The 13,281-nt window shown below is 38.8% G+C and overlaps 1 protein-coding gene across 1 annotated transcript in view; it reads right to left on the minus strand.

Moving 5' to 3' along the window:
* The window catches only part of ptprt (protein tyrosine phosphatase receptor type T), a 289,634-nt gene that overhangs the window by 235,169 nt on the left and 41,184 nt on the right, over window positions 1–13,281 (minus strand). Inside the window, exons 3-6 of the mRNA XM_042406727.1 lie at window positions 6,934–7,094; window positions 5,989–6,099; window positions 3,495–3,576; window positions 1,810–1,925 (exon numbers count right to left, since the gene is read on the minus strand). Coding sequence (XP_042262661.1) covers window positions 1,810–1,925; window positions 3,495–3,576; window positions 5,989–6,099; window positions 6,934–7,094 — 470 coding nt within the window. The remainder of the gene's footprint in view (window positions 1–1,809; window positions 1,926–3,494; window positions 3,577–5,988; window positions 6,100–6,933; window positions 7,095–13,281) is intronic.

Consider the following 13,281-nt stretch of genomic DNA (forward strand, 5'->3'; position numbering starts at 1 on the left):
GTGGTTTCCATCACGAGGTCTGATTAAAAATAATAGTGTAACCCTAGCTATTGACTACTCTCACAGCTTCTGAAATATTTTTAGCTGTTTGTCTCAAAAACTATTAATTTATGTTACTGTATGTATATTACAGTTATGACCCCATATTGATATCAAAGGCCCGGCAGGAATCCAAAGCATTCTGAATTAACCAGGTCATGGAATCTAAAAAGCGTACTGCTGACACTTTCTACTTGTAAATCATCCCCACATCTCCAGATTCAATCTTCTTTTACTACTGTTGTATTGTCTGCCAATTTGGAGCAACATGCTTTCCCCAACAGACCTCCAGTGAGGAGGGTCACTTCTCTCTCCATTGCAAATGTCATTACCGTACACAGCAGCGCTCTCAGTGGTATACATCCATGTGCTGTGAAGACATGCAAGCTCGCCAGTGCACATAGATGTAAACTAGAATGAGTACATACTGTAGGCATGGACACACACAACATACACACACACACACACACATTTGTCACTTGTACAGAGATGGAGTCATTGGTGCGAAGCAGAACAAGGACTTTTAATCAGTTCTGAAATAGAGCTGAGAAAGCTGGGGATGTTTGCCACATTGTACTTTCTTTTAATAAAATGGCATAAATAAATCATAATTGCATTTGCTATACTGGCCTTTTATCAGGAGTGCATTAAAATTGTATAATACCTCACATAAAAATCTGGTCATGAGTTTAATCACTGTACTAAATCAATGCCTAGGGTATAATAATCTGCAGGTAGCCATGACAACAGCTCATCTACTTAACTCTCATTGGTGAAACATACCTAACTAACCTAACTGGGGACTAACCTACTACTAGGGATGTGCAGAGATCCCAGTATTTGTATTTGTATCTGTATTTGTATTCAAATAAAAGTGGAAAGAAGCTTAAAAATCCTGTTTTTGTTTTTATGACACTTTTAATTTTAGAAAATTAAAGTGTTATAGTAAGAATTCATGAATAAACTACCTTACGAAGGGTTTTGAACTGCAGTCCATAACACAGAGACAGCGCAGTGTGTAACATGAAGGGAGGAACTTCAAAGGCAATTATTGCTTTGCATTTTTCATTTATTGTCTATTTTTTACAACCTAACTTTGTGGAAAGGAGAAGGGGAACAACAGGTTATGGAAAGTCCCTTGGGAGCACTTTGCATCTGTCAGTAGCTCAGCTTTATCTCTGGCGAACAACCCCAACAAATAACTTTTAAAATATTTGTATGAAACAAATATTCATATAAAACCCACTATTTGTGCTTTGCCAAATAATGTGTTTGTATTCGGGCACACCCCTACTTTCTACATTCAAACTTTTAAAAATGTATGACAGATAAAGCATATATTTTTGCCGGGGGTAAGTGACCATGGTATGAGAGCCATAAAACACACTGAGGTGTCCTGGTATAAAAAATAATGGACTCAATAGAGGAAACTGCAATTTCCCTTCCCTTCATCCCACACTTTGACATATGTGGACAACTTATTGGTTTTTTTTGTTGGTGTATGATATTTTTTATTAGATTTGCTGATATAAATACTACTTACTATACCATTTCATAGATGAACATACAACTTTCTACACTGGGATATGCCAAAATGCAGCGTTACATTCAACATGCTGCATATTTAACAAAATACACTGAAAATCTGTTATTCCAGTTTTTTAATAGTTGGACATTTATGGCTTTCTGACCCTCCTTTACACAAGATCTGCATGTACATGTCCTGCTGGTGTCATTCATGCACATATTTACAGATATGAAGGTACTAACCTGTAGCCAGAGTTTATCATGCTGGGACCATTTCCCTCCTGCAGTACACTGAAACGTAGCGTTCTGACCCACGTTCACCTCCACATTCTGCAGACGCAGGAAGTGAGGCGCTTTACCTGTAACACACACACACACAGTGAACAGACACCGTGTAAACATTTAGGTAGAATATTCTGTGAAGCTAAGGGAGATAAACAGGCACCCACACACAGACAGTTGGTGCACTCCATCAAGTTTTTCATGTGAATTTGTTTTGTTGGAAACATCTAATGTATTTGTCTGGGGAAAAAACAGTACAGAATCCAGGCCATATGTGCTCAAGCTATTAAAATCATGAATCTACAATGCAACCAATAATAATTTCCACTACTTCTACATTTTGTTAGTGCATGAGATTACAGTTACATAAAAGAAGGATTAGTTGATGCTTAAAAAACATCCCCAGGTTAAATTAATCTTGTCTGAATCTGTCTTTGAACTAATAAAAGTTTTGTAATCATGTATTTGACCAATCGGCTGCCACTTAAAGATGCATTCTTGCTCTTCTAATAGCAGATGCCGCTGGTAAGGAACAACACTTGCAGGGGAAAACTCACAACAATTGTATTCCTGTTCAAACGGAGCTTAATTTTGTTGTGCTGACTGAGGCAGAGAGACTCATGGGATGGCGAGGAGACAGATGAGCAGGCAGACAGCGAGACAGACGTCGGTTGACTTTGGCCTGGCATTGAGACCAGCCTGCGACTGGTTAATTTCATTTTGACTGTCTGCAGACAGAGATAAGCCTAACGGAGTATGCATCGATCATTTAACAATGATAATTCGCCCCGACGCTAATGGTCAGGTTGAGGATGGTTTGATTCTTTAGGAAGGGTATTCTTTATTTGTATATTCTTCTTTCTCCGAGCTTAATTTACATTATCTTACTAGATTTTTATTTCCTAGTTTATCTTCTTTCTTCCACTGTGAATACCTTTATTTTCTTCCTCTTGCTTCCTACCATTGACTCACCAACTTTGACTTATTTGATTAGTGACATGGCAAAGATGAGCTAAGTGTTTTGTGCCAGTCATGAGATAGAAAGAAGTTACAAAAACATTTTATCTCAAAAAAAAGTGCAGAAGGGATACGAAAGACTAACTGTATTGGCTTCTAAAATTCTCCCAAATTAAAACAGATGTACTACCATGCATTACAACTTCTCTTTTTTCACCCTACAGTTGCTCAGATCCTCATTATCTAGGAGTAATAACACCGTTTTGTTGTATAATGTCAGTAAAATTGAATTGAACTGCACCGAATGAATCTGAAACTCATTACTTGATGTTTAAAATGCTACACGTCGTGCCAATAAGAAGGACCGTGAGAATGTGAAAGAGTAATACACAGAGAGAGGTAAGTAGGCCACAGGGTGCAGCAGTGAGAGGCCTGGAGTTTTGTGAAGCAAAGTGCTTCTGTCAGATATGAGTGATGAAGACCCTGAGTTTGGACCTTCTTCCTGGCTCTCTGCAATCTGTCTGCAAGCCTCACAATCTGTCCTTTACACAGTGTTTGTGTGTGTGTGTGTGCGTGTGTGTGAGTGTGAGATAGCTTGAAAACAGATGATGCTCAGTGGGGCTACAGTTGTGCAGGGTCAACCATTATGAGACACACACACACACACACACACTCAAACAGTTACTTACGACAGGGGTGAGCCAGAACTCGTATGTCGTCGATGGCGATGAAACCTGGATGGCCTTGGACCGAAACTGCTTCGAATATTACCTGAGAGGGAATCAAGGAAGAAGGGAATGACATAGGGAAGGAAAGAAAGAGAGGATGAGGTTGAGCCACACTCCAAAAAAAAAAAACTTATTTTCTCCCACAAACTGCAACATCTTGAAGCCCCTGCAAAGCTCATATGGAAACCCTAGGGGAATTTTCCACAAAAAAGTCAGCAACTATTCCTCTCTTTGCTTCATCCCTTCATCCTTCTGTCTCTGTCCTTATGCCAACCACATAGGCACTTCCTCCTCCTCCTTCTCCATCCTTCTCCTTCATCTTTTCCCCTCTTTCATTTTCTCTTTAAATGTGACTGCTCTTTCTCTTCCCTTCTTCTATTCTTGATCTCTCCATCTTTATGTATTTTGCCTCTCTCTATCCTCTCTTTTATTTCCCCTTTTCTTGTAATTCTCCATCTCTCTCCCCATCACATCACTCCCTCTTTCTCTGTTTTAACATTTTCTCTACCACAGACTTTACACACACACTCTAAAGAGTGACAGGCAGTCAGCAGGGCTGTCAAGGGGCCATGCACTTCTGACCCACACATATATAGTCATACAAAAACACACTGCATGCACACACACACACACACACACACACACACACACACATATATATACACCTCTGTGCTGTACTTGTCAGGATCCTCAACAGTATACGCCGTGACTCAGCCTGAATACTAAAGACTTCTGGGAAGACTTTACTCTCTTCCTTTCTCTCAACAAATAAATCCTCCTCCTCTCCAGATGTAGTTTTCATTCTCATTCTTCAGGCTCCGGATCAAAGTGACATGCATGTCAGTTTTCTAGAAATCAAAGACACTGGTTTATCTTTGGATGAGTTTCATGATCACTTGGGTACCAATTTAAAACCTGATGAAACTTCACCGTGTCAGTTTAATTTATACCGCAAATCTTTGTTTGAAATTCAGATTTTCTTTGCTCCCGTGTCTTTAGAGCTAACATACATATTTGAAAGCAACTCATTAAATTTTTATAAACAGACTTCATCTTAATTTGTAGCAGCAAAATAAAAGACATTAACATAGAAGTATTTCATCTACTTGATTTTGTCTTTGAGTGTCTTTCTGTATGATACTTAAAGATGGAGCCACACACTGTTCTGGTCCCACTTGGGCACATTTCTAGCAATCCTTCTACATACCTGCTGATGACAATGCATCTAGTCTAGTTTGAATAGAAATAGGAAATTCCCACCTTGCAGTTCAGACCAACTGCCACACAAATTTAGACCATTAAAAAGACAGTGACAGGTAAAAGTTTGTTTGTGCCCTCACAGTGGTCTGTACTTTAATATGACAATGTTTTTGTCCTTTTTAAAAAAAAGAAGAATGAGTCATTTCTCCGTGGGAGGTGATTCCTCATTAGGGAGGGAAACACACACCTGCATTTAATTCACTTTGGTTACCATTGTGCCTCTGATCTGTAACACGGGGGCGCCTTCATTTACTGAACACAGTTCAGTCATTAGGTGAAACAGTTGCTTTTTTGGTACCTCAATAAAACAACGCAGCAGGGTACGTCTGTAAGCCTTAAATAGACTAATACACACACAAACTGAGAGTCATTAAATAGCAACAGTTTTGTATTTCAATATCAAAGAAATAAACCAAGGGAGAGACGCCTGTTGGTCATCTTATTGCCCAGCCACGTATCACGCCGAGCGTGTAATACATCTGCTGGTCAACTGTGTCAGCGCCACATTTTGGGAAAGTACACACTTGTATAGTCAGCGCCAACAACTCCATCTAGCAGCCGTAGTATTTATGACCCAGAGAAGTGACGCAGTTCAGATGACGTCTATGATGGCTGGTTAGGTGGATGGATAGATGGCAAAAAGTGGACTTAGCTGAGCTTAGCCCTTCCTCTTCCAACCATGAGTCGAGACAAAAAAACATAACTACGATTTCCATGGTGTTTACCGTTGCCATGACGATGAAGGTTGCAAAGTGTGGTCAAAAAGCCTGAGACACAATAGGCATTATTTCATGGCAGACATTTTAACATGATGAAATTAATAACGCTAATGATCAGTCTCAGGGTCCTCTTACACAATAGTGTTGTCGTTTCTGATTAATGTGTGTTGACAAGTCAAAGTGTCTGCCATTAAAAAAAATGTCTATTAACAAAAATCTGCACACATCAGTTGTCAAAATAATCACAGACACCTTCAATCACATTAAAAGAGGAGTATCTTCTGCAAGATTATAGTGTTCAAAGGAGAACAGGTAACTTTATCATTTCTCTGTATCGTTTTCATACTACTATATTATTGTTTTTTTATTGGATAGGCTATTACGTACACAATCAGCTTTTGCAAAACTGTTACTAATGTATTTTCAAGTCAGTAAAGACAGACAGAGAGAGCTTGTGTGTGTGTGTGTTGTGTTACCTGATAGGAGTTGGGCCAGAATGTGGAAATGGCCAGTTCAGCCTTCACCCAGCCTTCAGTGACCGTATCAGAGGCGTTCCACACCGGGTTCCCCTGAGCGCCTCCGTTCACCTGCAGGAGACAGAAATGAATAAAAAAAGAGATTGAGATGATGAAAAGAATAACAGGGTAGAGAGTATCATTGGAGATTAACTCTTGCTTTCTTCATTTTCTGACTTTTTTGTAATTTATTAGTTCATTTATTAGTCAATTACTTAACACATTCATTCTCTAATCCAATGATTCTTTAATCCTTTTATTTTAATCACTCCTCCCTCCATCCACAGCTCCCTTTTCTGTACTTTCTTCTTCCTACCTGACCATCAGTGCCTTTTCACCATAATATTAAACATTCACTCTTGCAGGGCTGGAGCTTCCTCTGCTCAACAACACAGAGATTCTACTAATGTGCACTTACACACATACTGTAGGTCATGGTTTCTATTCCTAGTGTTTACTGTTTTATATTATATTACATTTATTAGTACTTACTCGTAATCTGCATTTGTGTCCATTGATTTATATAAAGTGATCAACAATCTATAATAAGCCTACTTCTTTACATTTTTTTTACATAAACACACACACACGCCGATAACTTACTTTCAAATGCAGTACACCATCGATAATGTCATCCCTACTAAATGGAAATAGATGAGGTCTTTTGTTTACCTATCAATCATTCTCTCTCTCTCTCTCTCTCTCTCTCACACACACACACACACACACCTACATAAACATCCAATGCCCCAGGGCGATCTTCATCCCTCTTTGACAGGGAACAGAGGTCTGTTTGTTTACCTGTTCAGTCTGTTCGGTCTATCAGCCCCTTCCTCTGTCAATCCATCCTTATCCGTCAGTCACTCACACTCACACACACTCACATACACTCACACACACACACACCTTAATATAGACGTTAAGCGTGCCCGGGCTGGCTCCGTCTCGACTGGAGAGAGAATAGAGGAAGTCGATGCAGTGGGTGTCGTTCTCCTTCAGGGTGGGCATGTACAGATGAGCCTTCTGCCCCGACGCCCGGCCTGACGCGTTCACTACCATGAAGGAACCTACGGCAACAGAGACAATAAGGAAAAAGGCCACGGATGGTGAGAATATGACCGTAGCAGTACAAGTGGCCGAGGGTTTTGCCACTGAAAAGAAAAAAATACATACATGCATTAAAAGGGAAAATGATAATAATTCAGCATGTTGTGCAGTTTATTTTAGTGGTTTTAATTGTTTGGGACATTCCAGTAATGTTCAAGAAGGCACTGAATTCATACAATGAAAGTTAAGACCCTCATATATTCCATAACAAGCATGGACGCTCACTCAAACTCACACTTCAATGGGAGTCTGCATATGCAGACATATTCCACACATGCACTCAGCACATACAGTCACACTCATAGAAGACTTGCAGACATAAGAAGATGACAAAATATGCATGACATGATGCAACACTGGTAAAGAGTGGTTTTGTCGTTGCTGCCGTGCTACAGGTCAACAATTATTTATAAGTAAAATGGGACTCTTTATGCCATTTTTTTACTGGACACACCAGTTTTATTATTATGTCTCTACCTTTTGTCTCTTTTCTTCTACTTTTACTGCACACACACACTTGATCAGCAGGTTGCAAAACTGATTAGGGCTAGTTTCTCTTTTGGAAGCAGATCAGAAGGTCAAACCATTTCCCATGCCGTCATTTACTTTGCAGTACAGATAAGTGTTTTCATTATTAGTAAAGTTTCTTTGGCAGAGGTCCGGTGAACTTAGAGGTTAGACTTATTTTTAGAGTACTTTGTGTGGAATTTGACTGAAGCTTGATGTAGCAAAAAAGAGCAAAAAACCCGCTCGAGCTTTTTAATTCAGCGGAGCCGTACATCAGTGTCTTAATGTATCCACGCCCTGAGGGTTTCTGAACCACGGCGTAAAACACATTTTCCCCGTCAACTGGTGGTTTAAGTATGTTTTAGTCTCTACTTTATGGCGCAGGATGGAGCTTTTATGGGTCGGCCGGCTCCATTTGGATGACTGCCATCGTTCGGACTGAGAGTTAGAAGTTACTTGGAGACTATTTGGCAAGAGTGTTATAGAAGAGATACTGAACTAAGCACTAAAGACTGTGTGGTTTTAACACTTTATGTCTGTGTGTGCATGTTCGCTTCCTTGCGTAGGTATAAGAGTGAACTGAATTAATGTAGACTGAAAGAAAAACTGTGTGTGTAGTAGTATAAGCTAATATTTTATATCTTTAGCATGTGTGATATATGCAAATGAGTGAACTGAATGTTGAGATTGACTAATGTGTGCTGATTAATGTGTGTTTTTGTGCTACACTTCCCAGAAATCACCCATCAATCAAGCAGTGTGGGCGGGTCTGTGACATCTTCATCCTTGAGATTTTTATTGTTGATGAATTTTGGGTGTCTGTATGTGACACTCATTTCTTTTTAGCTATTGTGGCTCTAAGTGCTGAGGATAATTACATAAGTGTATAATGCTGTAGCTAACAATCCTGATTGTTTCATTAAATATAAGTAATCTGTAATGTTATTTCTCTTGGCATATTATATCACAGATTCCATTGTATATATACAGTATATATAATAACAAAAATCAAGTAATTCAAATAAAAACTCTTTTCTTTTTTTTTTCTTTTTTACATTTTACATTAGTTCAGTTACTGATGCGTATTACTAGAAACTGTTGCCTGGATGTTGTGGCATTTTGCTTTCAAAGGGCAGTGCAGTGACTTTTGAAGAGAAAAGAATCTACAGAGGAAGCAAAGAACAAACTTGGAGCCACAAACACACCGACACAGAGTCGTTACTGTTCTGGTGAGGACATTGCATTGACTTATATTCATTTCCTGGAGACTTACCCTAACTTTAACCTTATTTTGACCTTAAAGGCATACTATGCAAGATTTTCCTAAAAAAAACAACAATGTATAGACTCAAACATAATGCCTCTCAATCATCACTTATGACCCACTAGAAGTGTGTGGTGGTGTATGGATGTACAGAGAACCTGTCCTCTCCCTGTATTTTCTTATTTTCTTATTATTTTGCTGTGTTCGGGATGTTTCTTGGCATCAACATTTGGGCAGTGGGTGTGTAGCCCCCAGTCAATAACAGCACACAGGGTGTGAGGTTGTACACCCTGTGTACAACCTCACACCCTGGCGTAGCAACCAGGTTACATCACTGTCTCCGTCTCTCTCCTCTGCTCCGCTCTGCTCTCTGTCTCTGTGTCATGGATGTATAAAGACAACATGTTTGACTGTTCGACCGAAGGCGGGGCTGAGCTACACACAGAGCAGAGCAGAGCAGCTACAGCGGACAGGATGAAGCTCTGCATTCACACAAAATCCGGCAATGCATCACCTTCCCGCAGGGTTGTGCGAAGGTGTGGGCGTGTTTATTCGTGCTTTAGAACAAAACCACCACGAAACAATCAGAAAATAACGTTTTATTCCTCTGATTCACAGCTTTGCTCTCGCTCTCTTCATTCGCTCTCTAGCTCGCTCGACCACCGCTGCTCTCGCTCTCCCTCCGCTGTCACTGAGCCGAGGAAGTATAGCTTTAACCATATTATCCCATCAATAATAAGTTCTCACAGACACACACTTACACAAGTAAGGCAACTTCTTCGGTTAGATCAGGATGTGTTTTGTATATATATATATATGTGTGTGTGTGATTTTGTTGGGATGCAGTAAGAAACTGGACATCATTTAAGACCCTGAATGTCTGCAGAATTATTTTACCACAATCTTTGCACATGCACAAACACACAGGTGGCTAAAAGAGATTGTATCCATCACCTCTACCTCGGTTAAATGGAACAAATCCACAACAGTGTGTGTTTGTGTGTATTTATATTGTTGAAGCTATATTACTGTGGGGTTGCCTGGCAGAGGAAGTAAAATGATGGTTTATGTGTGCAATGCAGGCTGTGTGTGTTTGTGTGTGTGTGCCTGTGTACAGGTGTGTGAGTGTGTGTTAAAGTAATCTAGCCTGGGACTCTAACCAGATCTTTCCACAGTGAACCGGCCCTGATTACATTTCTTATTCACACCTCCATGTTCATGCACACACGCACACACAAACACACAAACACACACACACCGCTCTTCTCTAAACTAAAGCTCTTTTTTTAAAGGGGGGTTTGTTTCATTTAAAATTCTCTTTATGAATAAAGTTGATTTGTATCAACTCAGCGACTAGACGATAAGTGTGATGTTTGTTACCCTGAGACTTCTCTCACCATGACAACCGTCTCCGTGGAGGAAGTGGAGGTGTTACAATATATGAACAAAAAGCCATACATTCACATACAGTACAGTTACGCATATACAACAATGTCACAATAACGAACATGCACCCCATCCCACACACACATATATTTGGATCTAATACAGCATATCACAAAGACTCATTTTAATACAATGAAATATTACTTACACATGGACGAACATGCTTTCATTCAGTCTCACACACGGTATCAAACGCATACAGCACTCATTTCACACCTTGTTTGCTAGCTGTGAGGTCAGAGAGAAGCAATCTGTTAACGTGAGAAAAACTGATTAATCTGTCTACCATGTCAACACACACAATACACAAACACCCACATGTGCACACTTACACACTTACACACACATATCAAAATAACTGGGTCAACTCAGTGCAACAAACGTTCCAGCGCATACCGCCACACGAGACCACTGTTTTCACAAGTACTGTTGAGAATGTGAGATTTTGCTTTTTTTTTTTTTTTTTTCCAAAGCAGTCTCCATGAAAAGGCAGCAGAAGCCTCAATGGCGTCATTCACCCACTGAAGTGCCTCTGAGCAAAGCATTTAACTCCCAGCTGTTGTGGTGGATCTGCACAGTGGTGCTGATTTGTTCTGAATAGTATTCAGTCAGTGTACAGTGAACGAACAAAGGTTCAAAATACAGTATGTATCTCACAGTGACAACAGTGGGATTTCATTTGTCACTAGTACAGTATTTTTATACACAGCACTGCTCTATTTTAATTTGACCTGAAAGCTGAGTTCACACACATACAAACTCTCACAGTAAGTGTATAGTGTAGAATGTGGTACATATTGTGGTGTATTTTCATTAAGTGTCATTGGTGTGCTTAAAGACAATATTAAGCTATGCAGATTGATTTCATACATTTTATAAGCAAATAAGTGCTAGTGTGTTAGAATCTTATTGATGATGTATCTCATGAATCATATTTAATCACGATGTACGTATAGAAGCACGGTAAAAGAATCATAATCATACACTGGAGAAATTTGAGTGTGTTTGGGTCTGCATTGGGACTTTGCTTGGGTCTGCATTAAAGTCTTCACCTTTTTAAAAATACTCTCTGGAGAAGATCAAGAAATAAGGGTATAAAGTGACTAGAATAACTTATAAAAAAAAATAAAAGCCAGAAGACAACTTGGCAATAATGGTGTAAAATGATCCCCAATACTTATATAAAAAAAATTGGACATAACCAGATAGAATTGAACATGCCAGTAAATATCAACAACAGCTCAAAACCTGTCTTGAAGAGTTTTGACCAACAACAAGTGACGTTAAGATAAAATATAATGGTGTAATTGGCCAAAGATAAGGAGGATGGATGATAGGTGTGACCTATGCCGACCCAAGGGTATAAAAACTACGCCCTGAAGGCAAAAAACCTTCAGAGTGAACCTGGTTCATCTTGTATGCGCTAATTTGCTCTCCTTTATTGCCGGCATTAAAGAACACTTTGCTGCTTGGACCTCTGACTCCTGATTTTTTATCATCAAAAAGCAGTTTTTGATCTGGTGTTTTCTTCAACTGTCTTCCATTGATTTGACATAACAGTATGTCTGTTGTTTGTCTTCTGACTTTGAGCTTTCAACATGAAAGCCTCAGATAAAACCAATAAGTGGACCTTGAGTTAAGATTTTTTTTTGTCAAACAACATAACTCATGAATACACACTGATAACTACTGGGTAAACATTTTACCCAGTGTGGATCAATACAGCATTGGATTAACTTTACCCAGAAGCAATTTTTTGTTATTTTAACCCAGTGTTATACACAGTGAGCTTCACTTAAAAACTGTCACCAATGTATCGTTTCTTGTACAAAATAATGTGCATATGATACACAACGTATTAACAATCAATAACAAACCCTGTCATATAAGTTTAAGGAGAGTAAAGCCTTAGTTTGGGTAAATAACCCAACAGTAAAATAAAAAATAACATTAAAACTGGGTCTTGAATGGCTTTCTGGGTAACATTAACCCAGTATGGTGTTGGTGTTGTATTGACCCAAACTGGGTAAAATTTGAACCCAGTGATTCTTTTGAGTGTACAACATTTTTGACTCAAATTTTGGATATTAGTACAATTGCATTACCATTATAGCATGACTTTGACACAAATAAATTGTATAATGTTCACTCTTATGAACGATCTATCTCAAATCTGTGAGTGAAAACCAATTATTTAATACTAGTAGGGTCTTTTATGGGATAATGTGATTTTGCACAGACATTATGACACCACATACTGACACAACTTAAGATTTTCTCTGAGATCATAAGCTTTTGAATCACGTTTGACTTATCATTATAATCTTTAAAAGTTTAGTTTGTTCTTTCAAAAAAAAAATACCTTTTATGTTGAAGTATTTCAAAATAAAGTAAGTACATAAAAGTTTTTCCAGCTGATAGAAACTTATAATTCAAAGCTCTCGATATAATGTGTCAGAAAGCGCAGGAATTAAAGCTGTTTAAATTGCCACGGGCCTTAAGGGTGTGTGGTATAAATGTTCAGCAATACTTCACAGTATTCAGCACTCATTTCTCTGATGTGAGTGTGAGAGAGGTTAACAACAGGGGTTTCTCAAATCAATACAAAAGGTGGGTCACACAGATCAATAGTAATACAGGCTGTCTGGTTCATACACACACAGAATACACAGCCATACTTACACTCATCATGAGCTTATATATATATATATATATATATATACACACTGCACATGTAGACATACTCTGGCACACAAATGCAAATGTTTAAATTAAGCTTGGTACAGCTTATTAAACTCTAGTAACTAAATATCAATTGCAGACATTTTTTCAGCAGTATTTTATTCAGTTCAGTTAAGGTAAAAGTTTTTAGGCATTGGTAAGTCGTTTAAAATTAATTGTAGTACTTTGGTGTGATAACGGTAAATAGT

Source organism: Thunnus maccoyii, chromosome 3, assembly GCF_910596095.1.
Source record: "Thunnus maccoyii chromosome 3, fThuMac1.1, whole genome shotgun sequence".
NCBI lineage: Eukaryota > Metazoa > Chordata > Actinopteri > Scombriformes > Scombridae > Thunnus > Thunnus maccoyii.